An 18,886-nucleotide genomic window follows, 5' to 3' on the forward strand; every position below is an offset into this window, starting at 1 on the left:
TGAGTCACACATCTGCACATTCTGAGAAGATAATGACTACATCTAAACCATTTTAAGGGAGGAAGGGATTATTTTCATAGAGGAACTTCCAAATATGTAACCTGAATACACAAAGATGACTAGCTAAGTGTTTAATCAATGACTGGAGAGGGAGCTGCAAGAGTCAGTTCACTGGAAAGACAAAACATCTAATGTACTCTGAAGTCAAGTGGTTTCCACCTCTGGAAAAATATCTACTTCAACCCACTATTATGCTCAATTTTTTTTGGCTGAAACATATGTAAATGTGTACTTTTTGGGTAAATTGAACCTTTAAGGAATAGGACGGTTCAACAAGTTGAAATTGTGTTTTTTTAATGTGTTTTCCATGTGAAATCTACTCAGTTTTTTAAAAAGCATCAAAATTGTACTATGTTTGAAAAGGAGAAACTGTCAAAATAAGAATAAAAACTGTGAGAGTTCAAATTTTCCAACAGTCCTTTAACTCAACTTATCTGTGATGCACTCTTCTGTCAAAAAACAAAACAAAAATGCAATCCTAAAATATTAAAAATCATGATAATCACTTTACTAAACATGCCTCACTTATAAATTCTGCAAAAATGAAGTGTTTGCTATAACCAGCTTGCATTAAAAGCTAAAAATTCTGCAAAACTGAAAAGCCATGACGAACACAGCTGCTGAAAAAATTCAGAGGTTTTGGCTAAACTGGGATGAGCTGCTGCTTGTGTACAGAGTAGCTAGACAAATATGGAAATAAATTAAAAATCATACGTAGAAATTTAGCTCTAGTACGTGGAGTCACCATTCGTTCCCAGTCATCTAACATCCACTTACAGCAGAAAAAGACAGTTCTGAGTTCTTTCTGCTTCTAGCCATGGTCGTGCTGTTTCCCCAGAGGTGCAGGACTTATTACTATATTTTAAGGAAGAATTGAGAAATCCCACATATCTAACCTGCAAACATATCTCATTGCAACATCCCAACAGCCTCAACCATGGTCTTTAGAACAGTGCACTTCCCTGAATCAGAAACTCATTTTCAGGCCGACTGCCAAGCTTTCAATGTCAACACTCCTGTAGGAGCTGTCATCCCAGTATCAGTGTTTACCCAATGAAAAGAGCCTTCGACAGCAAGGCCGAGCGGAGGCGACGCAATCATAAATCAGGCCTCGACGTCTGGCTGAAGCCGCGGTGAAGCTCAAGCTGGGACTGAAAAAAAAAACTGCCCATCAACCTGTAAGTCAAACCAGTTAGAAACTCTGACAGTTAGAAAGCAGGAGTGAGGCATCAGTCAAGTGAAACACTTGACGTGACATTCTTTGACACGTGCCGCTGCTGTGGAGGGTCGTAGGTACGGCTCTTTGTTTCATATTGTTCACGTTGATTGGGGAAACAACAGTGTGACTGAGAGGAATGATGCTCTGGAATTTCAGTAGGACCAAAACAGCAACGCAGAAAATCCGTTGGATAAAAGGTAATTCATCATAGGAGGACACTTGGCATATTCTTTAGTGATATCTCTATTGTGTGCTGCTTTGTGATTTGTGTTTGTGTCAATTGGATAAACGCAAATGCAAACAAACATGACAAAAAAACAATCAATGTGACATACATTTCTGTTACATCTTCCCACAAATCTTATAAAACTTCAAGATTCAAAAAGGAAAAAAAAAGGTTTAACAATAAAATTTTATTGTTTTATGACATTTTAGATGATTCTTTTTCCATTTCACTACCAATGAAGAAGGGAGGAACCAAAGCAATTAGGATCTCACAATGTAAAAAGTGTGTTGGATTCAGAAAGTGTACAACAACAACAACTGGCAGAATGGAGGAATTCAGGCTTGACCGAGCTTAAAAGTTGTAAATTAACTAATGGGCCACAAGTCATTACTCTAAGTAGAACAGACATGCTCTGTACTATGAGGTTTACAGTAATTACATTCTAATACTTTATTTTATGTATCAGAATAGACTTCAAAGAGGCTGTTTGTGAATCTTTAGTATTTTCTTGAGTCATACTCTTAAATTCTCGCAAGAGCAGTCAGTACTGTTAAAATTATTTTAAATATTATTTACATTTTTTCTCCCCACCAGAGAGGCTAAGAATTCTATTTCACAAAGTGCTTGAGGTCTTTTTCTTCTGTACTGTTACAAACAGGCAGTAACATTTTTCCTATCACTGTGCAATCATGTATTAAGTACATCTTAATGTATTCAAGTTACTGAAAACAGTTATTTTCTTAAAATTAAATAACCACAGTTAAACTATCGTGTTGGCATCATTTCTCATTCTCTATACAGCCTCATATTCCTGTCTTTGTGCTTTCCCAAATCAATCAACCAACACTTGCAGCCACTTTAAAATGTATGCTTTTTTGTTCTCTCATCAGCCAAGTGAAGCATTTTTAAAAAAAAATCTATTAAATTCTTTTTCCATTATAGACACATTTCATCCAGCAAAAATTACACCATATGTGTTATTTTACACCAATATTTATAATCTATGTTCAATAATCACTTTTTATGTTAGGTAGATGATAATCAAACCATGTAAACAGCATTACACTTCTCTCCATGCGAGATGCTTCAAAATGTGCCCAGTTTGGAGTTGTTGTTTTTTTTTTTATTTCTTCCATGATTTAGTCTTTTGTGTCTTCTTACCTTAAAAACTCTTTGTTTCTCTTGTGTGTTTCTTACAACTACAGCTTGGAGACGAAGGGGAGCCCCTCGTACATGTCGCCCTTGAGTTTGGCCCACTCGGCCAGTCTCTGGATGGTGCTCTTCTCCTGGCCCAGCACGCTGGCCGCCTTCTTCAGCTTGCCGTCGTTGCGCTCCAGATAGCGCTCGCCCTCGCCTTTCATGAAGTTCAGCCTCTCCCCGCGGTGCTCGTTCAGCGGGATGTCCTCGCTCATGTAGGGGTTGAAGCGGAAGTAGGTGTCCGGGGGCAGGAGTGCGTCCAGCATGGTGTGCACCTCTGAAACAAACATGGAGTTGTTGTTGTTGTTTTCGGAAGTCTAGCAGCTTCACACTTTGCCTTTTCATCTCCTGAATAGCAAGTTTGGCCCGCGACTGCACCGATCTAACCTATATTTTATAAATAACTGTGTGTGTGGGACGCTTACAAACTCCATCTTGTGCGATCTTACCCTCGGTATCTGTGGCGCTGCTGATGACGTGGGTGAGTTTGGTTTTTAAGCTGGTGTAGGTTGTGCTGTTTTTGCCCGCTGTCTCATAGCGTCCGGTGCCCAGAGACAAAACACACTGCAGAGGTGTGTTGGGCCACAGACACTTGCACTCATGAATGGCCAAAGCTGTGGGGTTGTTGATGAGCAGTCCTCCATCCTATACAAGGAAAAATACGCTTAAGGTAAATATATTCACAACAAAATGAAATTATTGTACAACCTTGCCTCTGCGGACTGAATCTGCAGTTTTAATACATTTGCTGTGACAGTCTGTTGGGGACAAATGAGGATAAGTGGACAAGTTGTCCCAGAGCCACAGAGCTTTGGGCCAGAGATGTGCCACGTTGGCAAGCAGCCCTGTTTATTCACAAGTAAACAAGTAGGGAAAGAGCAGCTCCCTGAAACTAAAAGGAGTCAGAAATAACTTATATAATCAGTCTGTCAGCAGCATTACACTACATCCAGCTTGATTCCTTACCAAAATAGTATTATAATGCTGACTTAATTCAGTGGCTTATTACTAATTATTTGTTCTGCTTTTACTCTACATATGCATTGTCCTTTTTCACTAAATAATTGCTATCAGATTGATGAGAGTTGCCAACAATAAGGGAAAGAGGACTATCAGTCTCAGTGGATGCCTGGATCGATTCAGGGCTCTTTCTCAGTTGTAACCAAAGCCCAGTTCTGGACCGTTTTCAATCACTAAAATGCTTCTGGCTGGGATTAATAGACATGGAGAATGCGGTAAACCAACTTGCCCAGCAGAGCAAGGTGAAAGCTTATTTCTCTACTAAGGCAGAAACGCAAGAGCTCAGGGATCCCATAAAACATGAGAAATGTATTTGACACAACTTTTTTCCAACATTTTTGATAAAATAAACATTTTTACCTTGACTAAATTAAAAATTCTTAATATTATGTTGCACATCTGACGAGTCAATAAGTTCATTTAACTGTCTGAGGATCATTACAAAACGGCTCAACATGCGACATACCACTCTTAACCTGGTTATAAAGTCGCTCAGCCAAAGACGTAAGTAATTAACGCAATGGAACAAAATTAGCATTCTCCAGACATCAGATCACACTGATTTTCTGCCGTGAAGCTCAACCTCTCAGCCCATGGCCTCGTCTAACTGAATGACACTCAGTGTGCCTTAAATCACGGAGCATAAGAAGAATGCAGCTATACTAAAGCACCTAGTTGCAAGAAAATCAATGGAGTTTTACAATAAATACCTGTGATTCAAGGAGAAATCTCTCAAATTTGCCTCTATACCGAGTCTGTGAATGCATCTCTCTCTGCAGTGCTTGTGTGCGTACATATGCGTTTTCTGATCCCCTGCAATGGCAGAATTCCCCTGAGAAATACCACTGCTAGTGCTGAAAACTAGAGTAGGAGTGAGACCAGTGGGTGGCAACGGTAGCTCAAACTGTTGATAAAACACTATACAGCTGCAAGAGGAATGTGGAGAACAACACACAAAACTTATTCAGTCTTCAATTTCTCCATCCCTGCTGTCACCTCAGTCCATGGGAAGCTTTCTGCAGGTGTGAGTGCAAATATAAATGTAAATACAAAACACACCAAAGCATATCATACAAGCAAATGCACGTAAGATATAATACAGACGGACAGTATACACAACTTTTCTGGACTTGGAGCTGCTCCTACATCAGCTTCTGTGATAAATTAGTGTTAGAGAAGAAAGCTTTTCAGACACAGAACTGTTAGGCTATTTGTTTTGATGCTAACTTCTTAAAAGGATTAGGTCAGTAAATATGCAGAGTGGTAATGGAGATTAAGATCAGTTATTGACTAAAACATAGCACAGGGCTGCCTACCAGGGCTGCTGCATTAGAAAATGGCAGGGGAGAGGAGGGACAAGGCTAATTTTGCTTAAGTAGGTTATCAAAATTAAGCTAAGCCTTGAGCATAATTGCTACCCATAAAGACCATCTAAAGATATCTGGCCTCATAATCAAACTTCATAAGATAACACATTAATACGGCTCTGTTTGGACAGCTCCCAAAAGGCACACACAACTGATTTAAAAGACCATAGCAGCACAAATTACATTAATGCTCTTTAGATTTGTTTAAATCCATAATTACAAAACACTGAAAGAATTTTTTTTAGTAATATCCACTGACCTCCTACTGACACCAAACAGCCACAACAATAAAATTACCCGCTTAATACTGTGTAGATCGTCTTTGTGCCACCAAAACAGCTTTGTCTGGACCTCCGAGGGTGTTTTGTGATGTCTAAAAATGTGCTATTGGCCTCTTTGGGTTGCAGGATGGGCCCTCTGTGGATCAGTTTTGCAAGGACACAACCCATAGATGCTCAATCATATTGGAACAGGGGAAGTTTGGAGACCACGTCAACCCCTTGAGTCATTCATACACAGTTTTTAATGGTATGTCGGGGCACATTGTGCTGATGGGGGAGGCTGTTCTTGTCAGGGAGTGCCGTTGCCATGGGAGGGTGGGTGTGTTTGGTCTGGAACAATGTTTAAGTGCTTGGTACATGTCAAAGAAGCATAAACACAAAAGTCTGAACACAAGCTTGCCCAGCATAATGTGTAAATTTTTACACGATGATCAATGTTGCTCACTTGACCCGTAAATGGTTTTAATGGAGCGGCTCATCGCAATAAATAATTCTTGAACCTAATCATTTTTCCTCTCCTCCAATTCCTGTGACACAACAGAGGAAAGCGCTAGCCTGCACTACCTCATGCACCACATCATTATTCAGTCTGGCAATGAGTGATGCGAAACTCATTATGCAGAGAACTGAGATTGCATTTGCTCACAGTGCTATGTAGTCAAGCATCAAACTAAAAGATCCAATAGGAACGGAGATCCAAACATTTACTGAGTGGCATTGTCTTCTTCACATACACTCCAATGAGATCTTAGGATGTTATCACTGCATTCAGAATATTAACAAATGCAATGCTCGATTCAATACTGTCCAACACTGAAAAAGTACTGACATTATGCCTCAGTTTTTGTTATATTGCTGTCTGACCTCAGTAAATGGGCAATTTACATCACTGTCTCTGCTGCTGCTGCTCCAGACTACCTCAATATTCACTCACTTCGTGCAATACAATCATACCAAAGTGTTCAACACACTTTTTTACAGTGAAATACATTATTTTTCTTCACAATTCTCATATATTTTTTTAAGATATCTATCATTTGTGCCATTTATATTGTGTATTTGTCAATACAGACTGTTTGTATTACCTTTAAGATTTTTTAAGACTTTTATCTTGCGCTATGTTTGCACTGAAAAGGAGAAGCTCTCTAATCTCGTTGTACATTGTAAAATGACAATAAAGCACGTTCTATTCTCTTCTATTCTAATGGAATTTAAGATACTGCTAATACTATTAAAATTTGATTGAGACACTGTTATGTATTTTTAGTCATTTTGGACCACCTGCAAACATCCAGTGATGCTCTGATGGACAGGCCTCCTGCTGGATATTCTCCCTTCATGGGGAGTCAGAAACTCTTTCCATTTCCCTCCAGGAAGAGATGCCAAGTCAGAAGAGGACAGAGGCTTTGATGTTTAGGGGCACAGATCAGGTCTAAGGACTCTCTCTCTACCTTCATCTCACTCTATTCACTTTCTCTCCATCCCTCAGTAACTTGACAGCCAGAAGAGAGGATAAGCCAAATGGGGGACCGTTTCAAGGTTGTGGGTTTGGAGGAGTGAAACAAATCTACACACACACAGTGCAGCTCTGTCCTTGGCAATGGTCTCGTCTAGGAAATGCGGCATCATAGCAGCAGCGTATTGACTGCTACGATTTCATGAAAATTACCCGCTCACACGTAGCTAAACCCTCTCAGACATGTGACCTCTTAGACCACCAAAACAATCTGCATTGCTGTTCATGCTGTTACACAAATGAGCACACCGTTTGAAGGAAATGATCTGATATTAGATAAAATGGCATGACACAACAATCTAGAATAATTCATCAGTGTGAAAAATGTGAAGCTGAAAATCATTTTCTTATGGGCAACATTGGCTTTCCAGGGAAACTGAACACACTGACAAAAAAAGAAAAATCAACATTTCTTTGTCTTTCATCTTTAGTATTCATGAAACATGTTACAGTGTGTTTGTAATATTAGTATTCACTGTGAATTACGTGTTCTTTTTCTTTTTCTCAAACACAAAAAACCCAAACTAAACTGCGCTGACCCTGTCCCATTGACGATATTGTCTCAGTCTCATGTTGTACCTGATGGAGGTCTTTTCCCAGAACAAATTCCTGGAAGTAGCCTGGGGCGGCAGACGAGGCCCTGATAGCCTGCCACATCTTGTGTTTGCAGTCTCCAAGGTAGTGGGATCTCACTCCTGGCATGAGTCTGTAGTTTCTGAACACATAGGCCTTCAGAGGCAAACCTCTGTTCACAATGGTGCTCACTGCTGACACCTAGTGGACAAACACAAAACGTGACGAGTCAACTATATTTTTGATGGACAAGCGTAAAACAAACAAGTGCATCTGAAGTTTGTGATTGTGTATATATAAACATGCTCATACAGGATATATCACACCTTTGTCCAACAGAAAAGGACACATGACTTACTTTAGGGCAGTATGGGTCCCTGGCACTCTCAATCATACGCCCCTCACCCATCCGTTCTCTAAAGAAACAAACAAAAAAATCTGATTAAAAATAAATTAGACTGCATGAATATGTTTGAAATCAAGAATGGAAGAGAGGTGGCTGATAAAAAGAAGTGGTAAAAGAGTCTAACTTTAGAATATTTTCCCAGATTTCGCTGTCATAGAAAGCATGACTCCAGCCCATCTTCACAGTTCCAACGATGACATTCTGCTTGAAAACATCCGAGCCGAGTTTCCTGTACATCTCCTCGCACTCCTCGAGTGGGATCTGAAAAATCCCCAGCATGAACGCCAGGATGGCCCCTAAGACGAAGGATGAAATGCAAGTGAGCAAAGGACAGGTGACACTAAACCTATGGGATCAAAGAGGAACAAGCTTTACTAACAGTTAAATGTGACAACAGTATACCTGTGCTGACTCCACAGATGTAGTCAAACAGCTGGTGGACTCGTTTTCCAGTCAAGTCCTGCAGTTTATGGAGAGTCTGCAGGGCCAGGAGTCCCCTGTTACAAAGGCAAAAAAATTACACAACTACACTGACAAAAAATGCAGCTTGTTGAACCACTAAACATGTAGAGATGCCCTTATCCTTTTGGTCTGCAGTAGAAGTTAGTTTATATTTTTCTTTTGTGCAATTAAGCCACTTTAAAAGGAATAGTTTGTTCCTTTTGAAGTGAAGTTGAATAAAGAACTTCTCCACAGTCAGCGTATTACCTACAGTACATGGTGGTTGGAGTTGCTGCTTTACTGCTGTGTGACTCTGGAGTTTTAACATGTTAATCCAGCCTGAACTAACATGTTTAAATACTAGTCACACAATAGCATAAACAAACTCATCAGTCAAGGCAGCAGTAGACAAACAACTCCTATGTTCTGTGATGTAAAATGACTGTTTTTATCAAGGGAGTTGGTGGCTTTGAAGAAAGAGATGGAACAGCTTCTTTCTTTGACTACAATGTAAATACGTGAAAATTTTCCAAATATAGCATGAATTTATACTGATATAGATATTTTTAGTTGGCAAAAATATGCTTTGCTGCTGTTTCAGTCCATTGCAGCTTCTGTGTCGGATCAGTCTCTCAGGTTTTCCAAATTGGCAGCATGTCAACTGCTATCTACTGTAAATACCACTGGCAGTGGTTAAGTATCGTATACAGTCGAGCTTCAAAGGAACCAAACCTCAGCTTTAATGATCAGCTGTTAGTAGCTGCTATGTCTTCACAAATCACTATCCAATATCAGCTTGTCAAAAAAATAAAAAACAAGTTGTGTTTTAATATAGAAATGCCACCGATAATCAAATACTGCACCTTGTTCCTCCTCCATCTATGGCCAGGACTCTTATTCCTCTGCCTTTGACTGGTTCATTGTAGCCGACCACAGCCAACGCTTCTCTCACTGCAGCCTGAAGAGGAAGGTCTCTGGCCTGGCGCAATCGAAGCAGGCAGGGCAGCACACTCTCCTAAAGATCGCAATAAAGCAACAAAGGTGGTGATGGGTAAAAGCCCCACATGCAAGAACATTTGACATATTCAGAAAAAAAGAATCCCACTAACCTTGATGGCCACACCTCGTGTCTCGGGGAATTCGAGGAGGTGAAAGCTGAGCTCCTCCACTCGAGTAGTGAGGAGTTTGACATCAGTGACCCTCTGCAGGCCTTTCACCAGGGCTCTGGTCCTGTTGTCTACACTCACCCTGGCTATTATCTGCATGACAAATACACAGCATGTACAAAAAATGACAAGATAATGCAAATATGAACAAGTAGATTACAAAAAATCCCTAAAACAGGTATCCCAAAATATTTTCTCTATGTTAAGACCAGTTCTTTAGTCCAAGTGTAAATTTCTCCAAAAAAAAAGCATGTTTTGTGTCTTCCTTCTTTAGCCTATGTCTCAGTTACATGAAGAATTTTCAAGTTTTTTGGAAAACACAAAGTATTTAGAATACTTAGACAATACAGAATCTGATCTCTTGATTTTTCATCCTCTTTTCTAACAGTTATACAATCATATTCTGTTTCTTCATTTAGGTTATTCCCATCACATTTGACTAAGCTCCTGAGCACTCAATAGTCATTACAGCCCTCTACAACATCCTACCTTTTCCCTCTGAAGTAACAGCTGTTGTTTTGCTTTCTCGGCATTCTCCTCTTCACTTTCTGTCTTCTCCCCCGCCTTGTCCACAGAAGCTTCATCCACAGCCACCGCAGAAACTTTGTCCTTTTCAGCTGCGATTCTTTTGGCGTCACCTCTAAATTTGGGGACCAGAGGCGCGATGTAGCTGCCAACAAACGCCTGAACGCTGGGTCGAGGGTAGGACAGGTAGTGGGTGAAGCCTTTTTTGGGGGAGCTAGTCGGTACAGCGGTGGACTGAGCTGTACTTTCAGCGGCAGGGGTTTCAGAAGAGGGGACTTCTGCAGGCGGACTGAGCTTTTCTGACGTCGAGGTAGTAGGTGCTTCAATACTTTTCGCCTCAGACACTGGAGACAAAATGGGAATGTGGTCCCCTGTTCTCTGAGCAGCAAGATGAGGAACATGTTCAGAAGCAGGATGATCATCTTCTGAGTGCTTCCTGCTCTTTCCATCTTCTCCTTGTGCGCTGGTGCCGAAGTAACTATTGATGTGGTTGGCCAGAGTTTTGTAGGTCTCATCCATGTTGGTGGACAGAGCTGTTGGGTGGAGCAGCTGCATGGTTTGTTTCGCCACAGCAGAGGAGGAGTTTGATGAAGCCAAACCGGATGCGGACTTCGTTGTAGCGATAAAAGGCTGCTCTGTAGCTTGTTGCCATTGCTGTTCTGACTCAGCCTTTGCTGTGCTTTTCTCACCCTCTTCTTCTTTCATCGTGGTTTCAGGCGGCGAGGCAGCAGCTGTGTTGTTGGAGGTTACGGTCTCGGCTTCGACCAGAACTTTTCCTGCACGGGTGCCGTCAACTGCAGCATTACCAGGCTTGAGACGAGAGAATTTGGAGATGAGGTCGGTGCTGCCAACTGCCTTGGTAACACTGTCGAGCGTGGATCGAAGCCGCGACATCAGCTGCTGGGTCACTGTAAACAGCAGTGGAGAACTGACCGTATTAAGCACTGGGCTGAGGCTTTAGTGTTTGTCTAAAATAATGCAGCATTCTGGCAGGTTTTCTGCCACCAGCTATAGTGGCTTTAGTTCCATTTTGGAGGGAAATTCAGTGTGGAAATGTTGCAGCCTGTTCCACTCTTTCCTAAAAACACACACATACAAAAAAAAGCAATTAAGTCCAAAGACAATCAGCATAAACAACATAAAACAAGACACTAGGGCTGCACAATATACAGTTTTAGCCTCGACATTGTGATGTGCATGTATGTGCAAAAGTTAAGACTCACACAGCTTTCATTTTCCAAAACTAATCTACAAGAGAAATCTGTTTGAAAGAACATAATTTACTCAAGTTTAAGGATTCTTGGATAAACTGGGGTGATTTTTTAAAACTGTATTCAGAAGACAGAGTTTCTTGACATGCAGGCTCCGCATGAGAACAGCAAAATGAATGAGGTTGTAAAAATAAAACACGTGCCAGTTGCATAAGAGTACACTGGCTACAGAAAGGATGAGGTTGACCAACATTATTCCTACCTTATATATTTGTATTTGCCACATTTTAGGAAGAAGTGCATTTTGGTCTTTGCCACACATGTCTTGTAGTTTGGCACTTTTTTTCATTTGGCAGCAATGACTTCTTGTGTGTTGTCCGAGTCTCTATTTAGTCAGGATCTGTCTATGCTTTGCATCTCTGACAGTGAAGGGATATTCTACCAATTTCTATTCACGATTTACAGCCAGATAACTATCAAGTTACTTTTAAGAATGTCATTAACTCTGCTGGTCTTAGGTTGATTAATTTTGGGTCTTATCTGATCAGTAAGTCTCAAATAGAGTTATTCTAGTCAAATCAACTACATTTCCAAAGCAGTTGCTGAACCAAAGTGCTGTCCAGTTATAAATAGCATCCCAAAGGACAAAAACACAATGACTAAAATGACAAATCTGAATATAAACACAATAAAGAAAACTTAAAAGTGCACAACAATAAAAGATGAAGTCAGAGGGTGAATGAAATGCTACACAGTGATTTAAAAGTTTCTAAAGTCTCATCAGTTCTGAAATGAAGAGGCAATCTTTCACAGATTAGGTGGAACAGAATAGTTTTTCTGTAATATATACTGCAGAAAAACATAAAAATTGCAATGTTAGTATTGTTTCTAATACTGTACAACCCTTAACGACGCATTTTAATGTCACGTTTTATGTGTAATTAGTTGACATTGCAGGTATAAGTTGGACCAACAGAGGGCTCCTTCTGACATCCTCCCCATGGTAACCATAGAAACTGTCCCAACGAACAAAACAGATACTGACAACAGCTTTAACCAAATATCGAGCTACACCCTGCAGTTCCTGAAACCTAAAAGGGTTAGGAGGGAAAGATGAATCGATATTCACATGATCTGAACCGCACAGCAGAGTGTGCTCAGCTTGTAAAAACTTTGCTGGAGATGCACCGCCACGGAAACGAACAGCCTCCTGAAGTGGAAAATATTCACTGGGCTTCTTGCAAAGACTTCACAGTGGAAGTGGGGAAAGAGCAGATCGATTCGTATATTAAAACGTGGGAGATTCAGTCCTGCTGGCTGCACAGTCTGGACTTTCTCTACCGCACCGAAGAGGAGCACTACAGCTTCCACCACTACCGGGCCCGGTTCAGCACCCCGACATCCCGGAGGCCGATCCAGGGAACCGCTAGCGTCTACTTCTTGGTGGCAATTTCCAAAGTGAAACCCCAAACTCTGCCGGTGGAGGTTCACTTCATAGTGGAGTCCAACAGGCTGGTACATACCGCTGGGAGGAGCAGGTTCACGGAGAGGTGGCTGGTGGATGTTATCGAGAGCAAGACTTTGCTCCGGAGAACCTTTGAACCAACTGGTATTAGACAGCACCGCTCAGAAACTACTGAGCGAGCTAACAGTTAGCATTGTTATTTAAATTAGCAGTACAATAAACACCTTTCAGTCTTTGGGCGCTGCTTTGTGGTGTTTGTCAGATGATGTTAGCCGTTAGCAGCGTTTAAAACTATCGTATTTAAATTAACAAAGCTGCTTTTGTTAGCTAACATGCTTATTTAAAGGTTCAAACATCGTACCGGGTGATGTTATTAAGCTAGCTCTCTAAAAGGACGTTTATATTGTCGAAAGCTCTCTGCTAGCTTTACTACTGAATGGAGCATGTTGTCAGTTTATCGACTTTAAAATGTGGTCACAATGTGAGTAAGCTGTTTTATTCTTACCTTAAGAAACGCAGACCGAGTTGCTGAAGTGTTTCATTCAGTCTGAGGCTGCGACAGTAACTACATGTATCGCTGCTGTAAAAAAAATAAACAGGAAAAGGGGAGGAAATTACGTATTTGGCCCAGTTTTTTATGCACTGCAGTGTTTCATCCGGGACACTAGATGGCAGCATAACATCACGTGGGTGGGATGAGTCCCGTCTTTACTGGGTGCAAATGTGAAGTTTTCATTTAAATTCAGTATTTACAATATATATTTAACAAAAACACGAACACAGCAAGGAAGTGGTCTAATTTTGTAACTTACAGAAAAGGTTAGAATACTTTAAAAAATGTTAAATTTAGCCAATTATACAACACACATTTTTTAGCTTATCATAGAAGCTTCAGTAGAAACAACTGGACTTCTCTTGTAGGTTCTTTAAGACATTTCACATCCAATCCAAGGGTCTTCTTCAGTTCTAACTCACTGATACGGAGGTGCAGAATTCATAATCAGTTCATAGTAAATTCTGTAACTCCCTATCAGTCAGCGAGAACTGAAGCAGCCTCTAGGACGATCAAGAATCTACAAGAGAATTACAGTTGACTTCTACTGAAGCTTCTACCTCTCCTTCTCTCCCCCTATGAATCTAAACAGACTTTTTTAGCTGATCACCTGATGACAAGTTCTCCACCACTGAGTTAATCCACTCCTTTTGGCTTTCAAGGACAATGATTGGATAGTGCCACTAAACACTTCTTTTACTAGCAACTTCAAAAGGTCCCTTAAAATGCATCCATTCTCTATATACTGCTTTATCCTCACTAGGGTCGCAGGGGGTGCTGGAGCCTATCCCAGCTGACTCGGGCGAAGGCAGGGGACACCCTGGACAGGTCACCAGTCTGTCGCAGGGCTACATATACAGACGAACAATCACACTCGCATTCACATCTACAGGCAATTTAGAGTGATCAATTAACCTCAGCATATTTTTGGACTGTGGGAGGAAGCCGGAGTGCCCGGAGAAAACCCACGCATGCACAGGGAGAACATGCAAACTCCATGCAGAAAGATCCCGGGCTCAGGCCGGGACTCGAACCAGAGATCTTCTTGCTGCAAGGCGAAAATGCTAACCACTACGTCACTGTGCAGCCCCTTAAAGTGCATATTTATTATTATTATTGACCCTGACATGTCAGTTAGGGTTGTAGTCAGGCACTTGAATGACTCCATCTCCACCATTTGTTGATTAAAAGGTAATTGTAACCCGTGATCTGATTGGCCACCCCGTGTGCCCCCCCAAAAAAAAATTTCGTTGGAAATTGACATTACTGATACTCCGATTTCCGACGCTCATGAACGCAACTTCATTTTCCGACTGCACCTGAATGCACCAATGACGTTAGTTTGATACATTTAGGCATACTGGCTCCAACCCAGGATGGTCAACCATACAGGTCAGTTCTTCATCGACCTCCTGCAGGCATCTGGTAATCTACAGTGAGTAACAAACAGTAAATGTTAGTCTAATCTGTCAGTGTAGCCAGTAACTTAACTGAGTCAGGTAAATTTTATTTGTAGCTGTGACATTACGCGTGGCTGGAGATGGTGAAGTTTGAGAAGTCTCATGGCGTTAATAACACCCTGGACACCGAGATGGTCCTGAAGTCCGACCACAAGGAGGAGGAGGAGACTCACATCCTCATTGTGGAGGGCTTCCTGCTTCACACCTACAGGCCTTTGATCGACGTGCTAACCCAGTGTTACTTTATTTCCATCCCATATGAAGAATGCTAAAAGAGGAGGTGCTCTAGGAAGTCCACGGTGCCAGACCCCCCCCGGCCTGTTCGATGGCAACGTCTGGTCCATGCAGCACAAGAGCATCTGCTCACTGTGAAAGATAATTGAGAGCAGCTTTTTGTGATTTCTATACAGAACACTATGATGTTTGCTGAGCTGTGCACTATTAAATGACTTAAGAATATGGAATATTGCTGCTGTTTATTATTGTTCTCATGTTTACATCCAACGTAGAATTATGATACAGCACAATCAACCCCACTGTGTGTTTACAGAAACAACACAGTGGGTTCTTTTGAGTGCATGAATGTGACATTATATGATCCTGTCATGCAAAACATCACATAGGCGGCATTGACACTCATGGCCTCAACAAGTCACAGAAGTCTGACTTGTTAGTGACTCGAGATTTCTAGTCTATGATCCCACTCTAGATCATTTTCATTTCAAAATAGAGCATACATACCTGTTTTATCCCTTCTGTTGTAGAGATGCTGTTGTATTGGAACGGCAAATGCTAGTAGTCATTCCTCTGTATTAGAAAGAATCAGCAGACCATAATAACAATATTCCATGCTGCATTTATGTTTTTGCTCAGTGTAGTATATGCATGATATACATTTAATTTATTTCACACTGAGATACATTTGATGATCTCAATTCACTCTACAGATAGTGTAAGTTCACTATTTCAGCACCACACCAAGCAGCATTACGCATCAGCACCATGGACAGCAACATTTAATCCACTTGTTGGAACAGACTATAGGGAGCTTTTTGTGTCCCAAGCTTAAATTAGAAACTCCCTTCACTGTCAAAACATGGAGATTTAAAGAAATGAGGCAGAGGAGAGCTGCTCAGTGCATTATGTCTACAGCAGCATAACAAATGGATGGTTCAGCTCTGTAGTCTTTGCACACTGAAATGCTTCTTGGAAACAAGAAGGAATCCTTGGAAATTCTATAATTACTCACAGCAATGCACACATTTATCATCTTTTCCTAATTCAAATGCACACATGTATCAAGGCAACATTCTTGTTTGTTTGTTTTATTTTGCAAACAGCTGTTTTGCATATTTTAATCAAAATGAAACAGTGAATCAGGCCCCTAATCAAATCAAAGAGTTGTGTTACGACATCAGTTCACTCACGTTTGCTTGAATTTAAATCTATTTCGGTGCTTGAAATAGATCTGTGGACCGGTACTGGACCGCCGGGGGTCCGACCCGGCCCATGGAGTACATCTGCAATATCAAAAAATATTCAAAAAAATTGTGACCTACATTACTACTGCTTTGTTTGACCAGACTGCAGTCCCCACATCGTCTGCTGGGGGCGTTTTGTCTATTGGGGTTTACCTGCTTTTCTGCTGGCCCTGACACGCCAATCTTTCCTGGACTCAGCCAACACACCTCTGGATGATAAGGAAGTTCTGAATTAGTCACTTGACAGAAATGTGTATGTATTGTAAGAAAGCAGAGAAGCACTTTAGAATTTAACTTACATTTTAAATATAAAACAATACATTACATTTAGCATTATTGCATTGTTGTTAATTTACAGATACTGTCTGCAAATTTAAAGGCTTTTCTATGCCTTTTTGCTTTACACAGAGAACCACTGTATAAATTTTGTTATTTTCATAAAGCTGGGGTTTATTTTACAATGAGAATTTGCTTATTCCAACCTTAACAGCCTCAGACTTTCAACAGCTCTTATGATTTCCAGGTGAAAACAAAAGAACCCCCTTTGAATTTACATCATAATTACCAGTTTTCTTTTGTGTGTTGCTCAGTAAGACTCCTGCATTCACTATGGGACACTGCCATTCTCACTCATGCTTACATTTCTTTCACTGCCTACACAATCTAAATGTCACACCTGTGAGTGCATACTGTCAAGCTGCTGGCAATAGGCTACTTGTTTAGTGTTTTATTCTTGTACTTAATTATGTAGTTCTGTACTAAGTGACTAATGCAAACCCTAATATTTGTAGGACAAATATGAAGCAAAAATGCATGACATTAATGTAGCTGGAATACAGACATTGAACTGATAAAAAAAAATACTGTGAGTACTGTGGTCTAGTACACATGCAATATGGTATAAATGCATTTCCATTTATCCAAGTCAATATTACGTGTAATCTGCAACAGAATATGGATATATTGGTGCTATTGGAGAGCTGTGAATGTTTTGGAGGGAAATGTATTGTGCATTTGAGGTTTCTAATGTAATTCTCATCTATGTTTGTGTATATCTATCTCATAAGCCATGTCACTTGCATTCAGTCATCATTGGTACCTGAACTCCCCCTCTCCCCTCAGTCACAACTGCAGAGCTTTCCCATTTGGTGCGCAAAGGGAAGCGAGTGTCTCGATACCTCTGCGCTAACATGGCAATTTACAAATGCTGTCGTGCACAGAGACACTAATTGAAACCTGGGACACAAAGAAAAGTAAATTATTTCTTCCCCAAATGGATACCAGCAGCGCCAACAAGTCTGGAAAGACAGCAGATGAAGATGGAGAGGTCTACGAGCGTTTTGCGCACATTCGAGCTGGAGTTCTGGGACTGATTTTTGTATTTGCAGCATGTGGTAATCTTTTCTTCTTGGGCACACTTTTGGAAAAAGAGGAAAAGAAACACAAGGACTCAGCTATCCTCTTCCACTTGTGGCTTGGCGGATCTAGTGGTCGCTTTTTTCCAAGTCTTACCACAGATTTCCATCGAAATTACGCACCGGTTCCAGGGGACAGATTCCTGTGCCGGTGCGTAAATACCTGCAGGTGGTTGGGAATGTTTGCCTCAGCGTACATGATCGTGGCCATGACCATAGACCGGTACCACCAGTTTGCATGCCGATGGTTTCCTTCTTGAAGGGCTCTTTTAGAGGTATCTCTTCATTGGAGCAGCGTGGCTGATCTCTCTCGCCTTCAGCGCTCCGCAGCTCTTCATCTTCTCTCTCCAGGAGGTGGAGGTGAACCAGTACGACTGCTGGGCACATTTGTAGAGCCGTGGGGGAGCAGGATCTACATCAGCTGGATCACCCTGTCAGTGTTCGCCCTGCCTGCGTAATTTTGTTGTATTGCCAAATGAGGATATGCACGACGATATACTTCAACATGAAGAGGAAGGCGCTGCAGTCAGGCCGCACAGGCACCAAGGGGTTGTCCAACGCGATGCTGAAGACTGTGAAGATGACTTTTGTGATCATCATGACATACACAGTGTGTTGGAGCCCATTCTTTGTTGTGCAGTTGTGGTCTGCATGGAGTCCCAGCAGTGCACCGACTCAAGGTTGGTCAGGTTGTGGGGAATTGAGGAAGTTCTCAAGCATTATTTGACCACAAATCCAAATATTTTACATGAAGTCAATCGTGGGCGTGCTTTAAATTATTATTTATATGAATCGAGGCAGCAATTAAAGACTAAACTCAGGAAAATATGGACTCTTTCAGTAATCTGAATGTACATTGTGGTATTGCATGAAAGTTTGATCACAGATTCTTTCATTCTCGTCTCTCAGGTCCAGTGTTTGCCATCATCATGCTGCTGGCCAGCCTCAACAGCTGTACCAACCCCTGGATATATCTCTACTACAGCCTAAAACAACAAGTAAATCAAATGGCACAGTCACTAAATCCATGGCATGATAATGAAAACAAATCAGGAAAATAAAATCCCTTGTGGAGCCTGTGTTTGCATCTATGTAGATGAAACGTATTTATAAGGAATATTGTCTGTTTTAGCATCATCACTGCCAACAAATAAAAGAAAATGTGCATAACGGCAAAGCATCTTGCATATGTTTGAGGGGAATACTGTGAAAGAAGCTGCGATATATATGTATGCTAAAAATATGCCAGAATAAGGGCCTTTTCAAAGGCATAACAATGCTTGCACTATCCTGTTTTTCATTCT

The 18,886-nt window shown here is 41.1% G+C and overlaps 1 protein-coding gene and 1 pseudogene across 1 annotated transcript; one reads left to right on the forward strand and one right to left on the reverse strand.

Annotated features, from left to right (window-relative positions):
* Positions 1 to 1,673: 1,673 nt before the first annotated feature.
* pnpla8 (patatin-like phospholipase domain containing 8) lies at positions 1,674 to 13,314 on the reverse strand. Its single transcript, XM_022222696.2, has 10 exons — positions 13,179 to 13,314; positions 9,962 to 11,075; positions 9,416 to 9,565; positions 9,170 to 9,321; positions 8,268 to 8,362; positions 7,990 to 8,161; positions 7,818 to 7,875; positions 7,466 to 7,660; positions 3,152 to 3,347; positions 1,674 to 2,979 (listed from the first exon to the last, which is right to left on the reverse strand). The coding sequence occupies exons 2-10, from the start codon at positions 10,889 to 10,891 to the stop codon at positions 2,705 to 2,707; spliced, it is 2,223 nt and encodes a 740-aa protein (XP_022078388.1). The 5' UTR covers positions 10,892 to 11,075; positions 13,179 to 13,314; the 3' UTR covers positions 1,674 to 2,704.
* Positions 12,391 to 18,759, forward strand: LOC110972143 (arg8-vasotocin receptor-like; annotated as a pseudogene).
* Positions 18,760 to 18,886: the final 127 nt, after the last annotated feature.

Source organism: Acanthochromis polyacanthus, chromosome 1 (genome assembly GCF_021347895.1).
Source record: "Acanthochromis polyacanthus isolate Apoly-LR-REF ecotype Palm Island chromosome 1, KAUST_Apoly_ChrSc, whole genome shotgun sequence".
NCBI lineage: Eukaryota > Metazoa > Chordata > Actinopteri > Pomacentridae > Acanthochromis > Acanthochromis polyacanthus.

What these genes read in the sequence shown, in the direction of transcription:
- pnpla8 (XM_022222696.2), bottom strand. Translation starts at nt 10,891, where the DNA reads ATGTCGCGGCTTCGATCCACGCTCGACAGTGTTACCAAGGCAGTTGGC. An exon ending in TGTTACTTCAGAGGGAAAAG is followed by an intron (nt 9,566 to 9,961) that starts GTAGGATGTTGT and finishes TTTGTCATGCAG; the next exon opens with ATAATAGCCAGGGTGAGTGT. An exon ending in ATAGATGGAGGAGGAACAAG is followed by an intron (nt 8,363 to 9,169) that starts GTGCAGTATTTG and finishes CCTTTGTAACAG; the next exon opens with GGGACTCCTGGCCCTGCAGA.